This window comes from Scyliorhinus canicula, chromosome 11, assembly GCF_902713615.1.
Source record: "Scyliorhinus canicula chromosome 11, sScyCan1.1, whole genome shotgun sequence".
NCBI lineage: Eukaryota > Metazoa > Chordata > Chondrichthyes > Carcharhiniformes > Scyliorhinidae > Scyliorhinus > Scyliorhinus canicula.
Genome location: NC_052156.1, coordinates 41,966,010 through 41,986,060, shown reverse-complemented (window position 1 = coordinate 41,986,060; position 20,051 = coordinate 41,966,010). Strand labels below are relative to the sequence as shown.

Below are 20,051 nucleotides of genomic sequence, written 5' to 3'. Positions count from 1 at the left end.
AGAAATACAGATGTATACAGAGAAAGGTAGGAAGAGTGAGATACCCAAAGCACAGATGCCATAGGGCGGTCACCCTAAGCAGCTATCGAGTAAAAGGTTGCCATCTCTACAGTCAGGGCTACAATATCAGTGCTAGCAACGAGACAAACCAGTTACTGTTGGCAGGCATGCTATCACAGACAAGTGTCACATGCTATTTATCCACCTTTTTGATCATAAAATAGTACAGTCCAGAAGGCAACTATTTGGCCCATCAAGTCTATGCCTGCTCTTTTGAAGAGCATATAGTTAGACATTCTCCATTCTCCTGTTTTTGTTCTTCTTCAATATTTATCCAATTACCTTCTGATGGCTACTCTGGAATCTGTATTCACTAACCTATCAGGCAGTGCATTCCATATCCTAACCATCAAATTATTTTCCCCCATGAGTCCATCCATTTCACGAATCTATGTCCTGAAGTACTACTGAATTCTGTGACATGTGCAAATTTCAAAATTGTATCCTGTACCAAGTCCATTTTAAAATCAGAATTAGAAGTGATCCTAGAACTGAACCTTGGAGAGCACCACTGTATTTCGTTCTCTAGTTCCATAAACAGCAGTTTGCGCCTTTTGCTAATTTTGCCTCTATGCTTTCATCTCATGGATTTCAATTTTGCCAACAAGTAATATGTGGCAAAAATGTCTTTTGAAAGACAGTATACATACCAACTGCACTGTCTTCATCCACTCTTTATGCTACCTCATCAAAAAATTAAATCAAATTAATTAAATAATTTTTCCTTAACAAGTAGTTGCTACTTTCTTTCCCAAATCATAGTTTCTGAAAACCTCTTCACCAGCAACATTAAATTGACTCTCCTGTAATTGCCAGATTTATCCTCCTCCCTTTCTTTGTATATGGGTGGAACACAAATCATTGCAGATAGAAAAAAAAAGGCAAGCATTTTTACGTGGCTGTGGAGCTGTAACTGTTGACAAACAATACTGGATAGGAGTAAGAAGAGTAACAAACACCTTACTGGCCACTGTTGTCAAGGTACTGTGCTTATTGCCATAGATTATGCAACTTCCATTACAATGATTAGCAGTCACCGTTGAGCCAACCATTACAGCTGCTTCACTATATGCCTTTTCTGTGCAGTTGAGAAATAAAGGCGAATGAATAAGGTAGCCTAAATGCAACAATTATTACACATGGATTGACTGATACAAGGAGATACTTATTTTGTGCAGCGAATGATTAGGTTTTGGAATGCACTGCCCAAAAGTAAGGTGGAGGCAGATTCAATTGAAGCATTCAAAAGGGAATTAGACTGGTATCTTAAATGGAAGAATGTGCAGAATGGTACTAGGTGAGTTGCTCTTTCAGAGAGCTGGTGCAGACATGATGGGCCAAATGGCCTCCCTCTGCACCATAACAATTCTGTAATTCTGTGTGCAATGAAGAGAATTATAAATATAATGTTGCACAATAATAATAGAAGATAAAAAATTGTGGGCAGCCAGAAACTTGACTCTCGGTAGATTTCTACTGCTTTGGAATTAGTTAGCTAGATGGAATGTTCAGAAGATTTCTAACTCAGTAAGTTTTACTGTCTATATTTCAGAACTAACTGATCAGCTCAATGAAAATCAATATTGAGCTTTAAATTCAATAAATTGCTGTTTATTTTACTCAATGAAAATGAACTGATAAATGGTTAAATCGATAACAGGAACCCAACCAAAAAAGCACAACCTCAACAGGATTGCAGAAGACTCTTAAAATAATTGATACTTTCAATTTAATCAGTCAAAAGTGGTTCTTCCTTACCTTGCCTGTTTTGTGGTCGAACCAGATGAGAGCATGGTTTCTGGAAAGCACTTTGCAGTCGAAAGTGGCGTTATTCTGGGCCGGTCTGCAGCGTGCCACGGATCGACCAATTTTGACAGGTTCGTCCAGATAGACATGGCGCTCCTGAAAAGGGTGCGAGTTTGGCCGACAGGTGAAGATGGCTAGTGCTGAAGGCATATGGGATTGGTGACGAGCCTCAGTCAAAGTGAAGAGAGGAAACTCGCCTTGAGCCACTTCCTGATCCAGAGTGACAATGTCGTTTAAGAATATATTAGAAATGGAAAACAGCCCGGCTTTATATATAAATGAGAATATTTACACACAATATCCACAACAGATTCCTGTACAAAATGAGAGATTCATCTTTCATCCGTTAACACACCCATCTTAATAAATCAGAAACAATTCGACGCATCTCCTGTCCTTGCTTGCAGATCTGTGGGTTGAGATTAGTCCATTAGGTCGGTGTTTATTTACCGTCATCTAGCTTTTACAACGGTAAAAAAAAATAAAAAGTTGTTGGTCTGAGACACTTAACGACAAGCTCAACAGACTGGAGATAAAACGGTCGATATATTTGTGCTACTTGCCCCTCTTAGCGGGACAAGGTTATCACCGAATTTGAGTCACTCTCCCTGGGACACGTTTGAAAAGCTGGCTTTACAATAATAAATCGCGCATCACAAGTCCTCTGGTGGGCAATGGGGGGACGGCCCTCGACGGTTACTGCGGGGGGAAAAAGAAATGGAAGCGGCACTTTATCTTCTCGAAAGCTCCTCCTGTCAGAGCGAAAAGAAGCAGGGCCAACAGCTAGGCCTCAGGCCTGACTGAATCCTGATCGCCGAGTCCAAAGTCGTGAACTTGTGACCCGAAATCAAAACAAACCCTTTCGATCAGACAGCAGGATCCGAGCTGCCGCCGATCCACAGCAGGAGAATCGCGGCCTCCGACACACCACTGATGCTGAGGCAGACAGGCTCGCTCGACACCTGCGGCCGTTACTGGTGCGGGGCAAAATAGGAACTATTCTTCGCCTGTATTTTTGCTCTCCGCCGAGCCCGAGCCTGTAACACGTCCCCCAAGCCTCACTCGAGCCGCCATAGCTTCACCGCACAGAGGCAACAACTTGACAGCGGAAGCGCCGGCTCCGGCTGATTGACAGCCGGTCCAGCCAATGGCGGCCAGAAGGCCTGGGCGGCGGGCAGGCCAATCAGAGTGCGCGCGCGAGGCGGGGCCCCGAGCCTATGACCGGCGGGAGGGCGGTTGATTGACGTGGCAAGTGAACCAAACAGAATGAGGTGGCAGAAACTTGGCCCTCCCCCTTCCCAGCCCGGTCCTTCCCCTTCCCAGGCCGGCCCCTCCCCACCCGGTGCGGCCCCGCCCCTCCCAGCCCGATCCCTCCCCCCATCCGCAGCTTCGCCAATCACAGCTTGCGAGCGGACGGAATGGTCGCCAGGTCCAACCAAAGCAGGCGAGCAAATCGGCCGGGAAAATCGTAATAATCGCGGCAGGTTTACCGAGGATAGGAGCAGTCAAATTCATATTGTGCCACCATTAATGTCTCCTTTCGTTATGATACCTCATACACTGTGTGCATCACTGTCTGTCCGGACGGTGTGTGTCCGGAAATTTAAAAAAGGTGAAATCTCTTCAAAAATTGACAGTTGGGGGGGGGGGGTGAGACGCAGGGCGCTTGGGGCGGGGGCGGGGGCGGGGGGGAGAGAGACGCGGCACGTAATCCGTGCGTCATCGCGTCTCCGCTCCACGTCGAATTTACGTCGTCCCCTCGGACTGCTGCTGCTGCAGATTTTGTTGGGGGGGCAAACATGGCTCTCCGGACTGTGACAGCTGACGGCGAGGACCTGGACGAGCTGTTGCAGCGGGTCATTCCCGGCAAAGATTACCCGTGCAGTGCGGACAGGTCGCCATCTCTGCCCTGGGACAGGTTCGCTGCCTGGGTTCACTGCATCTGCGTAGTCGGATTCGATTTGGAGCTGGGGCAGGCTGTGGAAGTGAGTTCGTGCTCATCACAGAATATACTTGTATAAATACATATATAGATATTTATTTAGGGAAAAAATATCAGCTTTCTCTGCAATAACTTGGCGTTGTTGGTCGTGGTTTCACGCGAACCGCCTTCTTAACTTTTTTTGCCATTTGTTTTGATGTGACGGCCGGCTGTGCGAAGGAGCCGACGCTCCTTTGTGTCCACCCGAAGTCAAGGCCGTTTTTCAAATATCGGAACTAATTGTGTTCCTCTACAATTCCAAACAATTTTAAACCGGTGGGTTTTTACTCGGTCTAAAAAAAGCAGCAACTTGTTTGAAGCCTTGCAGCTACCCGAACGGTTAATTTCAGAAAGAACTAAAATGTAGTCGAACGACAAGTTTCACATTTTATGTATTGGATGCAACATCGTAGAACACAGTGTACAAGGAGGCCATTCGGCCCATCGAGTCTGCACCGACCCACTTAAGTCCTCCCTTCCACCCTATCCCCGTAACCCAATAACCCCTCCCAACCTTTTTGGTCACTGAGGGCAATTTATCACGACCAATCCATCTAACCTGCACATCTTTGGACTGTGGGAGGAAACTGGAACACCCGGAGGAAACCCACGCAAACATGGGGAGATCGTGCAGACTCTGCACAGACAGTGACCCAGTGGGGAATCGAATCTGTGACCCTGGTGCTGTGAAGCCATAGTGCTATCCACTGGGACCCTGGTGCTGTGAAGCCATAGTGCTATCCACTTGTGCTACTGTGCTGCCCATCAGAAAGAGCTAATATGAGATTTGAGGTGGTGGGATGACAATGCATTGCTTTTAGATTTGATTATTTGTTAATGGAATCTGAGATATACCATTGATGAGGAATTGCTGATCTTTGAAAGCTTATTGCATTGCTCCAGCTTTGAAACAATCAGTTTTTGAAACATGAAGCTGCAACATAAATACTGAAGAAATAAAACATATAGAACAGTACAGCACAGAACAGGCCCTTCGGCCCTCGATGTTGTGCCGAGCAATGATCACCCTACCCAAACCCACGTATCCACCCTATACCCGTAACCCAACAACCCCCCACTTAACCTTACTTTTTAGGACACTACGGGCAATTTAGCATGGCCAATCCACCTAACCCGCACATCTTTGGACTGTGGGAGGAACCCGGAGGAAACCCACGGGGAGGACGTGCAGACTCCGCACAGACAGTGACCCAGCCCGGAATCGAACCTGGGACCCTGGAGCTGTAGAAGCATTTATGCTAACCACCATGCTACCATGCTGCCCCTATATATGTAAAAGGAAAGTTTTACTTGCTTGTGTTTTTAGCCAGATATTGACAGCCAAGTTCAATTATTACTTAATTTTTTTAAGTACTTAAGTTCTCTGGTCTAAGAATAATAATCGCTTATTGTCACAAGTAGGCTTCAATGAAGTTACTGTGAAAAACCCCGAGTCGCCACATTTCGGCACCTGTTCGAGGAGGTACGGGAATTGAACCCGCGCTGCTGGCCTTGTTCTCCATTACAAGCCAGCTGTTTAGACCACTGTGCTAAACTAGCCCCTAATTGCACATGATACTTAAGCAAGCTATTTTGTATTTCATAATGCTTATGCTTCTTGATAGAACATAGAACAGTACAGGTTCTTCACCCCACAATGTTGTGCCGACCATTTATCCTAATCTAAGATCAACCTAACCTACACCCCTTCAATTTACTGCTGTCCATGTGCCTGTCTAAGAGTCGCTTAAATGTCCCTAATGACTCAGACTCCACCACTTCTGCCAGCAAGTGCATTCCACACACCCCCCACTCTCCGTGTAAAGAACCTACCTCTGACATCTCCCCTATACCTTCCTCCAATCACCTTAAAACTATGTCCCCTCGTGACAACCATTTCCACCCTGGGGAAAAGTCTCAGGCTATCCGCTCTATCCATGCCTCTAATCACCTTTAAGAAGTCTTACAAAACCAGTCCAATAGGTTTGTTTTGAATCACTTGCTTTCAGATCACTTCTCGTTCCTCAGGTGATTCGAAACAAACTCTGGGACTTTTACTTTGGGCAGCACGGTAGTATAGTGGTTAGTACAATTGCTTCACAGCTCCAGGGTCCCAGGTCCCGTCTTGGGTCACTGTCTGTGCGGAGTCTGCACAATGTCCCCGTGAGCGCGTGGGTTTCCTCCGGGTGCTCCGGTTTCCTCCCACAGTCCAAAGATGTGCAGATTAGGTGGATTGGCCATGCTAAATTGCCCTTAGTGTCCAAAATCGCCCTTAGTGTTAGGTGAGGTTACTGGGTTATGGGGATAGGGTGGAAGTGTGGGCTTGCGTGGGGTGCTCTTTCCAAGAGCCGGTGCAGACTTGATGGGCCGAATGGCTTCCTTCTGCACTGTAAAATCTATAACCTGGTGTTGTAAGACTTCTTACTATGCTTACCCCAGCTGGAATCTACATCATGGCTCTCATCACCTTGTACACCTCTATCAAGTCACCTCTCTTCCTTCTTCGCTACAGTGAGAAGCTGTACTGTGATTTACTATTTGAGAAGTCCGAATCCTATACCGATTAAGTGCTATCATGATCTAGTTGCTCCAAACCTAGTTTATTTTGAGTCTGCTACACTATACCTGTGGTCAGCAACCATAATAACAAGAAGAGTAATTTTTTTAAATTGCCAGAGACAATATCTTAAGAACTGCAATGCTCTTATTCAAATGCCACGAATCATGAAATACAAGAAAACACATTTCTTAACGCTTTTACAAAAAAATTAATTGCACTTGTTAGACGGTATCATTCAATATTAATAAACTTTTTAAAATGCATGACAAACCATTCAATTACTGTCAAATCGATCAATCAAGGTCAGGAGTTGAAAATATGTCTCCAACGAGCTGCAGGTTGCATACCCCTGCACTAGACATTATTTCACATTCCAGCTTGCTAATAATAACAATAGCATGTCTTACTGGAAATAGATAAATGGACAAAAGCTAATTTGTTCCTTCTGCATTATGGTGGATAATGTTCTAATTTAGGTAATCTGCACACATTGAATGGTTTGTTACACCAGTAAAAATGAGTCAGGAAATTAAGCTGGGTGTCAAAACATGCAGGTTTTTTTTAGTGATTATCATTCAAATAACTTGTGATACACTAATATCTTTTCTAAAAACATTTCTTATTAGATAATTTAGATTTTGGATTTTGTTTATTGTCACGTGTACCAAGGTACAGTGAAAAGTATTTTTCTGCACTGTCCCTGAATCCACCACACTCGGATAGCGAATTCCACAGATTCACAACCCTTTGGGAGAAGTGGTTTTTCCTCGATCTGTTTTAAATTTTCTACCTCTATTCTAAGATTATGACCTCTCATTTTAGAATGCCCTACAAGAGGAAGCATCAGCTCCATGTCTACTTTATCCATACCTTTTAGCATCTTGTATACCTCAATTAGATCTCCCCCATTCTTCTAAACTCGAGAGAGTATATGCCTTAACTGTTCAATCTCTCCTCGTATGACATCCACTCTTCATCGCTAGAATCAATCTAGTGAGCCTCCTCTGAACTGCCTCCAGCCACTACATCCTTTGTCAAATAAGGAGAACAAGACTGTGCACAATACTCCAGGTGCAGTCTTACCAATGCCTTGTATTGTTGCACAGTAAGAAGTCTTACAACACCAGGTTAAAGTCCAACAGGTTTGTTTCAAACACGAGCTTTCGGAGCACGGCTCCTTCTTCACCTGAAGAAGGAGCCGTGCTCCGAAAGCTCGTGTTTGAAACAAACCTGTTGGACTTTAACCTGGTGTTGTAAGACTTCTTACTGTGCTCACCCCAGTCCAACGCCGGCATCTCCACATCATGGCTTGTATTGTTGCAACTTCCTTACCTTTATACTCAATTCCTTTTGCTATAAATGCCAACATTCCATTTGCTTTCCTTATTATCTGCTGTACCTACATGCTTGTTTTCTGTGATTCATGCATAAGGACACCCAGATCCCTCTGCATTGGGGCACCCCAAAGTCTCTCCCCATTTAGATGATAAGTTGCCTTTCCATCTTTTTGACCAAAATGCATGACCTCACACTTATCCATGTTAAACTCCATCTGCCACATTTTTGCCCACTCTCCTAACCTATCTACATCCATTTGTAAGGTTCTTATTTCCTCATTGCAACTTACTTCCCACCTATTTTTGTGTCATCTGCAAATTTGGCTATAGATCCTTCTATCCCTGTATCCAAGTTGTTCATATAGATTGTAAATAGCTGGGGCCGAACCCTGTGGCACCCCACTAGTTACATCTTGCCATCCAGAAAAATACCCTTTTATTCCGACTCTCTGTCTCCTGTCCTTCTATCCAAGCTAATAAGTTACCCCTAATCCCATGTGATCTCACCTTGTGCATTAACCTTCTATGTGGCACCTTATCAAACGTCTTCTGGAAGTCCAGATATGCTACATCTACAGGATCCTCATTATCCACTTTGCTTGTTACATCTTCAAAACACTCAAGCAAATTAGTCATCATGATTTGCCCTTCATAAAACCATGCTGTCTCTGATGGCTAGCGCTTTGGCTTTCCAAATGTCGTGATATTACATCCTTTTATAATTGATTCAAACAATTTTCCAACAACCAATGTTAAAATAACTGGTCTGTAATTTCCCACATTCTGCCTCTCCCTTTTTGAATAAGGGCGTTGCATTAGCATTTTTCCAATCTACTGGAACTTTCCCATATCCATGGAATTTTGGAATATCATAACCAATGGATCCACTATCCTTCAACACCCCAGGATGTAGGCCATGAGGTCCTGGGACATGTCAGCCCTCAATACCAAGAGTTTGTTGAGTACCGTTTCCCTATTAAGGCTGATTGTTCCAAGTTCCACCCTTTCTATTACCTCTGATTTGTCCGTTCCTATAGGAATAGTACTAGTGTCCACGTCCGTTCCTATAGGAATAGTACTAGTGTCCTCGACTGTGAAAACTGAGGCAAAGTATTGATTTAGCATCTCTGCCATTTCTGTGTTCCCACTATTAACTCAACAGTTTCATCTTCCAAGGGGCCAACATTTACCTTAGTGACTCTCTTCCCTTTTATGTACCTGTAGAAGCTTTTGCTATCCTTTTTGATATTCTGTGCTCGTTTTTTTTTAACGTAATTTACCTTGGCTTTTATTATTACTTTTAGTATCCCTTTGTTTATGCTTGAAAGTTTCCCAATCTTCCAGTCTGCCACTGGCCTTTGCAATATGGTATAAATTAGTTTTTGTCTTTATAATGTCCTTGACCTCCTTGTTTAGCCATGGATGTTTTTTACCCCTCTTCCCATCTTTCTTCCTCACTGGGATATATTTTAGTTGTGAGGAATTGAGTATCTCTTTAAACAACTACCACTGCTCATCAGCCTTCCTACCTTTTAGCTTTTCTGCCCAATCTATATGGACCAAACCTGACTTCAAGCCTATGAATTATTGTTATTACGTTGTTTAATTCCAAAAACACTAGTGTGGGACTCCACTTTCTTTCCCCCAAACTGAATCTATGGTCACTACTACCTCGTGGATCATTAACTATGAGGTCATTATTTAATCCTTCCTCATTACAAAATACCAAATGGAGAATAGCCTCCTCCCTGGTTGGCTCTCCAACATACTGTTCCAGGAAACAATCTCTGATACATTATATGAGAACATATGAACTAGGAGCAGGAGTACGCCATCTGGCCCTTCGAGCCTGCTTCGTCATTCAGTGAGATCATGTCTGATCTTTTGTGGACTCACCTCCACTTTCCTACCCGAACACCCTTTATTCTTCAAAAAACTATCTATCTTTATCTTGAAAACATTTTAATGAAGAAGATTCAACTGCTTCACTGGGTAGGGAATTCCATATATTCACAACCCTTTGTGTGAAGAAGTTCCTCCTAAACTCAGTCCTAAATCTACTTCCCCTTATTTTGAGGCTATGCCCCTAGTTCTGCTTTCACCCGCCAGTGGAAACAACCTGCCCATATCTATCCTATCTATTCCCTTCATAATTGTACATGTTTCTATAAGATCCCCCCCCCCGCATCCTTCTAAATTCCAACGAGTACAGTCCCAGTCTACGCGACCTCTCCTCGTAATCCAACCCCATCAACTCTGGGATTAACCTAGTGAATCTCCTCTGCACACCATCCTGCGCCAGTACGTCCTTTCTCAGGTAAGGAGGCCAAAACTGAACACAATACTCCAGGTGTGGCCTCACTAACACATTATACAATTGCAGCATAACCTCCCTAGTGTTAAGCTCCATTCTTCTAGCAATGAAGGACAAAACTCCATTCGCCTTTTTAATCGCCTGTAAATCAACTTTGTGCGACTCATGCACTAGGACAGCCTGGTCCCTCTGCACAGCAGCATGTTTTAATATTTTATCATTTAAATAATCCCTTTTGCTGTTATTACTATCAAAATGGATAACCTCACATTTGTCAGCATTGTATTCCATCTGCCAGACCCTAGCCCATTCACTTAAACTACCCAAATCCCTCTGCAGAGTTCCAATATCCTCTGCACTTTTTGCTTTACCACTCGTCTTAGTGTCATCTGCAAACTTGGACACATTGCACTTGATCCCCAACGCCAAATCATCTCTGCAAATTGTGAACAATTGTGGACCCCACACTGATCCCTGAGGGACACCACTAGCTACTGATTGCCAACCGGACAAACACCCATTAATCCCCACTCTTTGCTTTCTATTAATTAACCAATCCTCTATCCATGCAACTACTTTACCCTTAACGCAATGCATCATTATCTTATGCAGCAACCTTTTGTGTAGCACCTTGTCAAAATATTCTGGAAATCCAGATATACCACATCCATTGCCTCCCTGTTGTCTATCGCACTGGTAATGTCCTCAAAACATTCCACTAAATTAGTTAGGCACGATCTGCCCTTTATGAACCCATGCTGCATCTGTCAAATAGGACAATTTCATCCAGATGCCTCGCTATTTCTTCCTTGATGATAGATTCCAGCATCTTCCCTACTACCGAAGTTAAGCTAACTGGCCTATAATTACTCGCTTTCTGCCTACCTCCTTTTAAAATTGGTGTCACGTTTGCTAATTTCCAATCCGCCGGGACCACCCCAGAGTCTAGTGAATTTTAGTAAATTATCACCAGTGCATTTGCAATTTCCTTAGCCATCTCTTTTAGTACCCTGAGATGCATTCCATCAGGGCCAGGAGACTTGTCCACCTTTAGCTCCATTAGCTTGCCCATCACTACCTCCTTAGTGATAATAATCGTCTCAAGATCCTCACCAGTCATAGCCTCATTTCCATCAGTCACTGGCATGTTATTTATGTCTTCCACTGTGAAGACCGACCCCAAAAAACCTGTTCAGTTCCTCAGCCGTTTCCTCATTTCCCATTATTAAATCTCCCTTCTTATCCTCTAAAGGACTAATATTTACCTTAGCCACTCTTTTTTGTTTTATATATTTGTCAAAACTTTTACTATCTTTTTATATTCTGAGCACGTTTACTTTCATAATCTATTACTCTTCTTTATAGCTTTTTTAGTAGCTTTCTGTTGCCTCCTAAAGTTTCCTTTCTTGCAAGCCCCCAGCATTTCCTGGTTTATACTGTGCCCCACTGTAGAACTACTGTTTGGGGACCTATAGATTACTCCTACCAAGGATTTCTTCCCTTTCTTATTTCTTATTTCTACCCAGACTGATTCGACATCTTGATCTCTTATGTCATTTCTCATTACAACACGGTAATGGGCAGCACGGTAGCATTGTGGATAGCACAATCACTTCACAGCTCCAGGGTCCCAGGTTCGATTCTGGCTTGGGTCACTGTCTGTGCGGAGTCTGCACATCCTCCCCGTGTGTGCGTGGGTTTCCTCCGGGTGCTCCGGTTTCCTCCCACAGTCCAAAGATGTGCAGGTTAGGTGAATTGGCCATGATAAATTGCCCTTAGTGTTCAAAATTGCCCTTAGTGTTGGGTAGGGTTGCTGGGTTATGGGGATGGGGTGGAGGTGTTGACCTTGGGTAGGGTGCTCTTTCCAAGAGCCAGTGCAGACTCGATGGGCCGAATGGCCTCCTTCTGCACTGTAAATTCTATGAAATCTATGAAACTGATCCCTTTCCTCACCAGCAGGACCTCCTTTTCCTTTCACCCTATCTTTCCAAAATACTGCGAACCCTTGGATATTCAATTCCCAAACCTGGTCTCCCTGTAACCACATTTCAGTAATCCCCACCAAGTCATAACCTTTTGTTTCTATTTGCACCGTTAGCTCATTGTTTGTTGCAAATGCTTTTTTCGCTAGGACTCTGGCCCCAACATGATTCAACTGAAGACCATCCCTTCTGAACAGGTCCCCTTTTCCCCAGTACTGATGCAAATGTACATGAATTCAAACCCATTTCTCAAACGCCAATCTTTGAGCCACGTGTTTACCTCCTTAATCTTATTGATCCTGTGCCAATTAGCTCATGGCTCAGGTAGTAATCCAGAGATTACCTTTTTGTGTCTGCCTTTTAATTTAGCTTCTAGCTGTTCATACCCGCTGAGCAGAACCTCTGTCCTTGTTCTACCTATGTCGTTGATACCAACGTGGACCACAACAAGTGGACCTTTACCCTCCCACTCTAAGTTCCTCTGCAGCCCAGATGAGATATCCTGAATCTGAGCATCAGATAGGCAACACAACCTTGGGGATTTTCGATCCTGGTCACAGAGCACAGTGTCAGTGCTCCTAACTATACTATCCCCAATTAAGACTACATTTTCTCTCCACCCACTTGAAAGGCTCCCTGTACCACGGTGCTGTGGTCAGTTTTCTCATCCTTCCTGCAGTCCCTGTTCCCATCCACACAGGGAGCAAGAATCTCGAACCTTTGGGACAAGTTCAGGTACTGAGGTTCCTGAAACCCTACCTCCTGGATCCCTCTACCTGCCTCACTTGCAGCCACGCCCTCCTGTCCCTGACCAATGGCTGAATTCAAGGTATTTTATCTTCAGGATGTGACTGCCTCCTGGAACACAGTGTCCAAGAATCTCTCCCCCTCCCTAATGTGTTGCAGCGTCCGAAGCTCAAAATCCAGCTCATCAACTCTGAGCTGGAGTTCCTCAAGCAACCAACACCTATTACAGACACGCTCACTGGGAACCACAATGGGGTCCACCAGCTCCCACATCATGCATGAACAATGTATCACCTGACCCTCTATCACTATTTTATTTAATTTGAGTTTTTTTTTATTGAAACATTTTAAAAATATATCTCCTTATTACCTCAGTCTCAACGCAATTTCTAACCAGTAATTTAAATGGATATTGAAGAGTAGCACTTGTCTCCGCTTCTCCTGGTCACAGCTCCTGACATGAGGTAGGTCTTTATATCACTTACCTTCCCCGGATGTTCTCTGGATCTCTCCCTGCAGATTTCCAGTTACAAAGCAAGAAGAAAGCAAACAAAACAAAAAGGGAAAGAGCACCTCTTCCCACCGTGCACCAAATTACCACACTGCTCCAAATTACCATGTTTCAAACCTCACTCCAGCTCTCACACTCAGGCTGTCTCCAACTTCACATGCGCAAAGCTGCTGCCTAATTTTACCTGCTCCTCCACAGGCATTGCTGCACCTGTACCATAACGAGGGACTCTGCATTCAAACACACAAAAGGCATGAAGTTGTGGTACCTATCCACTGGATTTTCGCTGAACTTGCCAGAAAAAGTTGGAGCTTGTCCATTCCAGTATAAGTGAATTTTTACCAACATGTTAACCAGTCATTACTGCCATACAGCTGCTCTAGTGCCTAAAATGTGCTTTCATTATAAGTGTGCAGTTTCATGAACTAAGATTGGAATTATTGTTGGAGATTTTTTTTTTTAAATCACTTTCTGTCTATTGTCTCAATCTCAATTTTTCTCTTAATTTTAATTTCTGCACATGACTTTCCATTGAATTCAGCATTTTAGTTTGCACTTGGCTGCTTTAACTGTGGATGTTCCAGTAAGGATTCTGCAATCTGCTGTTGCTTGCCCTGTTCACACAAATTCTTGAACCTTTGCCGAGGGCTCCTTGCTGCTTTGACAGTCTGATAACTGCCGTGTAAAAGCTCATAATTCTGTGGACAGACATAAGCATAATGAATAACCAAGTGCTGTAAATTCACCACTGACCACAAAATATGGCCCCTGACTTCAGCTTAACATTTCCTTCTAATGACTTAAAAAACAAGTTGTGTTGTGGAGGGTGAGGCCCATGCCAGTATTCCCTTATACAGTACATTAGTATACTATCATGTAACTCTTGATATTTTATAATTGGATAAGGGAATTAATACATTTTAAAATTTATATTGCTGTTTCCAGGATGAAGCTATGAGAACGATCAGTATTTACTCTTCATCAATGTTTTGTACAGAAAAGATAGTTTTAAAAGATATTTGTTTTCACAATACAATTTCTTTACACTTTTAATGATTTAAAATAGCATGCAACAAATATTCCAAGCTGTTGTATTATGACTGTTTAGCATGTCTCTTAAAAATGTTAATATTGCTTTCACCTTTTTATAGATCATATACCCTCCTCATGCAAAGCTATCCGACAAAGAGGTTAGTATAACTCTCACTGTAAACTATCTTATTACTTGTTCCGAACTGTTAGAGTATCTATCATCAAGTGCATTTCTTTGTATTACAGAAAACAAGCATTTGTTACTTATCCTTCCCTGACTCCAATTCAGGTAATTTTACCATTGCTCTCTTCGTTAAACTAGCCCATGCTTGACTGACCAGTAAGGCCACTAAACACTATCAGTGACCGTTGATGGTTATTCTCATTTGAATGAAAGATAAGTCTCCAGTCAGAACAGGGATGAACAGAAACAACATAGGGAAATTTTAATTATCCATTTTTTAATTGGTACTAAAAGGAAGTCATTGGAGAAAATGGAATCTTGAAAATGTGTAAAGAACTCCTCCCTCAAAAATCTTTTTGATATTAACATTGCTAGCTGTGCCCATGAGTAATGAAATCAAGTTTGTGAATTAAATGTGAGTGAGCACCTCGGGAACACTGACACAAATATGATGAGGTTTAAGATCCAAGTGTTAATGGAAAAAATCAGTCCAAAAATAGAAAATCTCCAAATTGGATCAGGGCAGTTTTTAGGAAGATGAGGAGTGAACCAACTGAGCTGACATAAAAGGAGGTAATGATGCATTAAACTGTAAAGCAACAGTGAGTTGTTTTAAAAAGAACACATTTCAAAAGAACAAAATATATGATTTGCATTTTTTTTAAATAAGGAAACTGTTGCTGGTTTGTAGATGCCATGGATATGCAGAGGTTAACACTAATGAAGACGATGAGAATTAGCAAAATATACTGAAGGAGATTGAGAAAATAGATTATGAACAAGATAAATTATGCTGAGAGAGAATATGAAAAAATAATCAATCATCAAAAATATTTTACAATGAAAGTGCAATTGTTACAAACAAGATTCCTTCCTGAGAAGAGAGGAATCGCAGGGGCATTTGCCCAGAAGTTTAAACCAACCTTTACTGGTTCACCATATATATTAATGATCTGGATGAAGGGACTGGGGGCATTCTAGCGAAGTTTGCCGATGATACAAAGTTAGGTGGTCAGGCAGGTAGTGCTGAGGAAGTGGGGAGGCTGCAGAAGGATCTAGACAGTTTGGGAGAGTGGTGCAGGAAATGGCTGATGCAATTCAATGTGAGGTCTTGCACTTTGGAAAAAAGAATCCAAGCATAGACTACTTTCTAAACGGTGAGAAAATTCATAATGCCAAAGTACAAAGGGATCTGGGAGTGCAAGTCGAGGATTCCCTAAAGGTTAACATGCAGGTTGAATCTGTGATTAAGAAAGCGAATGCAATGTTGTCATTTATCTCAAGAGGGTTGGAATATAAAAGCAGCGATGTGCTACTGAGCCTTTATAAGGCTCTGGTTAGGCCCCATTTGGAGTACTGTGTCCAGTTTTGGGCCCCACATCTCAGGAAGGACATACTGGCACTGGGGCGTGTCCAGAGGAGATTCACACGGATGATCCCTTGAATGGCGGGTCTAACATATGATGAACGGCTGAGGATCCTGGGATTGTATTCATTGGAGTTTAGAAGGTTAAGGGGAGATCTAATAGAAACTTACAAGATAATACATGGCTTAGAAAGGGTGGACGCAAAGAAACTGTTTCCGTTAGGCGAGGAGACGCGGACCCGTGGGCACAGCCTTAGAATTAGAGGGGGTAAATTCAGAACAGAAATGCGGAGACATTTCTTCAGCAAGAGAGTGGTGGGCCTGTGGAATTCATTGCCGCGGAGTGCAGTGGAGGCCGGGACGCTAAATGGCTTAAAGGCAGAGATAGATAAATTCTTGATGTCGCGAGGAATTAAGGGCTACGGGGAGAATGCTGGTAGGTGGAGTTGGAATGCCCATCAGCCATGATTGAATGGCGGAGTGGACTCGATGGGCCGAATGGCCTTACTTCCACTCCTATGTCTTATGGTCTTACTGAAGAGTGACGTTGGAAATTAGATGAATCCTGACGTGGTAGCGACCGAGTGGGTAATATATATTATGATACCTTTATGGAGGTTAAGAAAGCTAAAGAAAGATGTTGGCCAGAGTTTATGGTTAGGATCACAAACGTTTATGGCACAGAAAGGCCCAGTGTGCCTGTGCCAGCCAAAAAATGAACCACCCAGCCTAGTCCCACTTTCCAGCACTTATAGAAAGAATGCTGTTGTATTCTCAGCGAAACTGTCACCATTCTCTGATCCTTACCTTGTGAAACGGAAAGCAACGTCTAGCGTTTGCACAGGTGTGGTTAAATTCAGAAAGTCAGAAGTTGCTATCAGTAATGTGTAGTTGTGGCAATCTTTAGAAATGATTGGATTGTAGAAATGATTGGTCTGAGAAAATCTTTCCCTTGTACGGTGTAATTTTAATATTTTAAATCACCAGAAAGATGGCTTGTTACTGACCCTGGAAATTAATTTCATATTTGTGTAATGTTGAATATTTCCATAATGATGAAGTTTGTTTGCCCAATTTTTATTTCATTCTCTGTAAAATTTAAAGAAAGCTATTGTAATTACATATTACTTTCTGGTTTTCTGTTTGTGGGAATTGTGCTTGGCTGCTTACTCTGTTTGGTAACGTCACTTTTGCTGGACATCTGGAAATCACCTGACTTCGCAACAGATTGAAATTTACATCCTCAAAGGTGAATTTCATCTCCGAAAGATTGCTAGATCTTTGTGGGCAGCTTTCTTTGAAGTCAGTGACATGCTCTGTTACTTTGCTACTGACATCAAAATTCAGGGCTGTATGGAATTCTGAGGGACATGTGGAATAACATTTCAGAAACTCTTCAAACTATATTTCGGGGCTTTTGAGTGTTGATCTTCCTCCGAGACTGACGAGTGACCAATAATCTATGAGTGGGAGATGGAGTAAAATTGAGCAATACAGGCCAGTTAGTAGACAAACAGAAGCGATAACAGAAACTTGTGAGCAAATATATACCAAAGTATGCATTCCAAGTGACACAATACATTAATTATTCATTAAGTTATCTAAGAAACCTGCGAATCATGTTCATGTGTTTTGGTCCTGCCCGAAGCTGGAAAGGTATTGGAGGTCGGTGTTCAGTACAATCCCAGGGGTCTTGCATGTGGATGTGGAGCCCAGTCCCCTGGAAGCCATATTCGGGGTGTTATATCATCTGGAGCTGCAGGCGGGTGCAGGGGTGGATATTTTAGCCTGTGTCAGGCTGATTGCTCACAGGCAGGTCTTGTTTGGTGGAGATCAGCTTCTCCACACTATGCCTCGGTGTGGTGGGGGGACCTGCTGGAGTTTTTGACCCTAGAAAAGATTAAGTTTGTGCTGAAGGGGCGCCAATGAGGGATTGTACAATTGTTGTGGTTTGTTCATCATGCACTTTCGTGAGTTGACTGCTGGGGGTTGTTCTGTTTCGGGTTGTTTTGTATTGTAAAATTGTTTAAAATATGTTGAATAAAAATATTAAGAAAGGGAATTTTAGAACTATGAGCTTAAGTCAACTTATTAATATGAGTTTTGTAAATCATAATAGAAATAGATAATACATTTGAAGCAGAAATTGGCAAAATGTCTGGATTTAGACCTGGGGTATCAACAGGAGAGGGAATATTTAAGCCAAGAACAATGTTCAGTAGATACCTGGAACTGAACAAGAATATTTGCATATGCTCATAGATTATGAATAGGCTTTGCTTCATGTTGATCACCAAAAGATGTGCTACTTAAACATGACATTGACAGTAAGGATGTGAGATTTATCCAGAGCTCATATTGGGACCAAATGGCAAGCATCAGGCTAGAAGATGGACAATCAGACATGGTTCCACTGAAGAGAGGAATCTGCGAAGGCTGTGGACTGTAGCCAAAAGTATTCAAGCTTCACACACAACAAATATACAACAAAGTCAGATGTACTACCAGCAGTGAAATTTGGAGACAAGAAGATGACAAACTTGCAGTATGCTGACGACATAGCGTTACTAGCAGAAACATAAGAAACCTACAGGATATCACAGATCAAGTAAAATATGGATTGAAATATGAACACCAAAAGACAAAAACAATTGGAAGTCAGTAGGAATAAATTAACATAAACTCGATTGAAGTTGATGGTGCCACACTGGAACAAGTAAATAAGTTTGTCAGCTTGGGGGGGCAGCACGGTGGCGCAGTGGTTAGCGCTGTTGCCTCAAGGCGCCAAGGTCCCTGGTTCGATCTCAGCCCTGGGGTACCGTCTAAGTGGAGTTTGCACATTCTCCCCGTGTTTTGTGGGTTTCGCCCCCACAACCCAAAGATGTGCAGGTAGGTGGATTGGCCACACTAAATTGCCCCTTAATTGGAAAAAATGAATTGGGTACTCTAAATTTAAAAATAAAAGTTTGTCTGCTTGGGACAAATAATAACAGAAGATAATTGATCCGATGGGGAAATCAGAAGAAGGATTGAGATAGCCGGAAGTAAGTTCATGAAGGCACAGGATGTATTTACAACAACAAAATTCAAGCCCTAGTCTTAAACTCCATCCCTCTAGCAATGAAGGACAAAATTCCATTTGCCTTCTTAATCACCTGTTGCACCTGTAAACCAACTTTCTGTGACTCATGCACTAGCACACCCAGGTCTCTCTGCACAGCAGCATGCTTTAATATTTTATCATTTAAATAATAATCCCGTTTGCTGTTATTCCTACAAAAATGGATAACCTCACATTTGTGATGGGCTTTTTTTAATGGGAGAGGTACCACTTGAGGATAGGAATAATTTACACTAACACTTAACAAGGATGTCTGGGAGGTAAATTGGGGTGGATTAAAGGGCTCACTGGTATTGTAGCAACAATCTTTAACCAGAAGTGCCGAGTGGATGATCCTCTCGGTCTCTTCTGGAGGTCTCCAGCAACAGAGATGTCACTTCTCAGCCAATTCCATTCACTCTGAAGTCAAAAAAACAGCTGAAGCTGCTAGGTACTGCAAAGGCTATGGGCTCTGACAATATTCCGGCAGCAGTACGGCAACTTGTATTCCAGAAATGACGCGCCAGTAGCCAAGCTGACCCAGTACAGCTTCAACACTGGCATTACCTGACAATGTGGAAAATTGCCAAGGTACGTCCTGTTCACAAAAAGCAGGAAAAAAAACAACCCGGCCAGTTACCACCCCATCAGTCTACACTCAAATCATCAGCAAAATGATTGAAGGGGTCATCAACAGTGCAATCGAGTGGTACATAGCTTAGCAATAACCTATTCGCTGTCGCTCCGTTTGGGTTCTGCCAGCGCCACTCAGTTCCTAACCTCTCTACATCTTTGGTCAAACATGGACAAAAGAGGTGAACTACAGAGGTGAGGTGAGAGTGCTCGCCCTTGTTTTCAAGGCAGCATTTGACCGAGTATGGAATCTAAGAGCCCTAGCAAATCTGCAGTTAATGGGAAAGGAAATGGCTGAGGTGATTGAATGTCAATTATCTCACTTCCTGGATGTCACTACAGGCATTCCTCAGGGTAGTGTTCTGGCACATCTTCAGCTGTTTCATCAATGACCTTCCTTAAAACATAAGATCAGATGTGGGGACGTTTGCTGATGAG

At 42.8% G+C, this 20,051-nt stretch overlaps 2 protein-coding genes across 11 annotated transcripts in view; one reads left to right on the top strand and one right to left on the bottom strand.

Annotated features, from left to right (window-relative positions):
* The window catches only part of slmapa (sarcolemma associated protein a), a 287,081-nt gene extending 284,106 nt beyond the window's left edge, over positions 1 to 2,975 (bottom strand). For 5 of the 10 annotated variants that reach the window (XM_038812837.1, XM_038812843.1, XM_038812838.1 and 2 more), the window contains exon 1: positions 1,819 to 2,016. In XM_038812837.1, the coding sequence (XP_038668765.1) occupies positions 1,819 to 2,016 (198 nt within the window). Of the gene's footprint in view, positions 1 to 1,818 lie in introns of all 10 variants that reach the window. The other 5 variants (XM_038812844.1, XM_038812853.1, XM_038812852.1 and 2 more) reach the window with 2 other exon arrangements.
* A 617-nt stretch (positions 2,976 to 3,592) lies between these two features.
* dennd6aa (DENN/MADD domain containing 6Aa) overlaps positions 3,593 to 20,051 on the top strand; it is a 178,606-nt gene continuing 162,147 nt past the window's right edge. Inside the window, exons 1-3 of the mRNA XM_038812835.1 lie at positions 3,593 to 3,851; positions 14,450 to 14,488; positions 14,577 to 14,619. Coding sequence (XP_038668763.1) covers positions 3,666 to 3,851; positions 14,450 to 14,488; positions 14,577 to 14,619 — 268 coding nt within the window. The 5' untranslated portion in view covers positions 3,593 to 3,665. The remainder of the gene's footprint in view (positions 3,852 to 14,449; positions 14,489 to 14,576; positions 14,620 to 20,051) is intronic.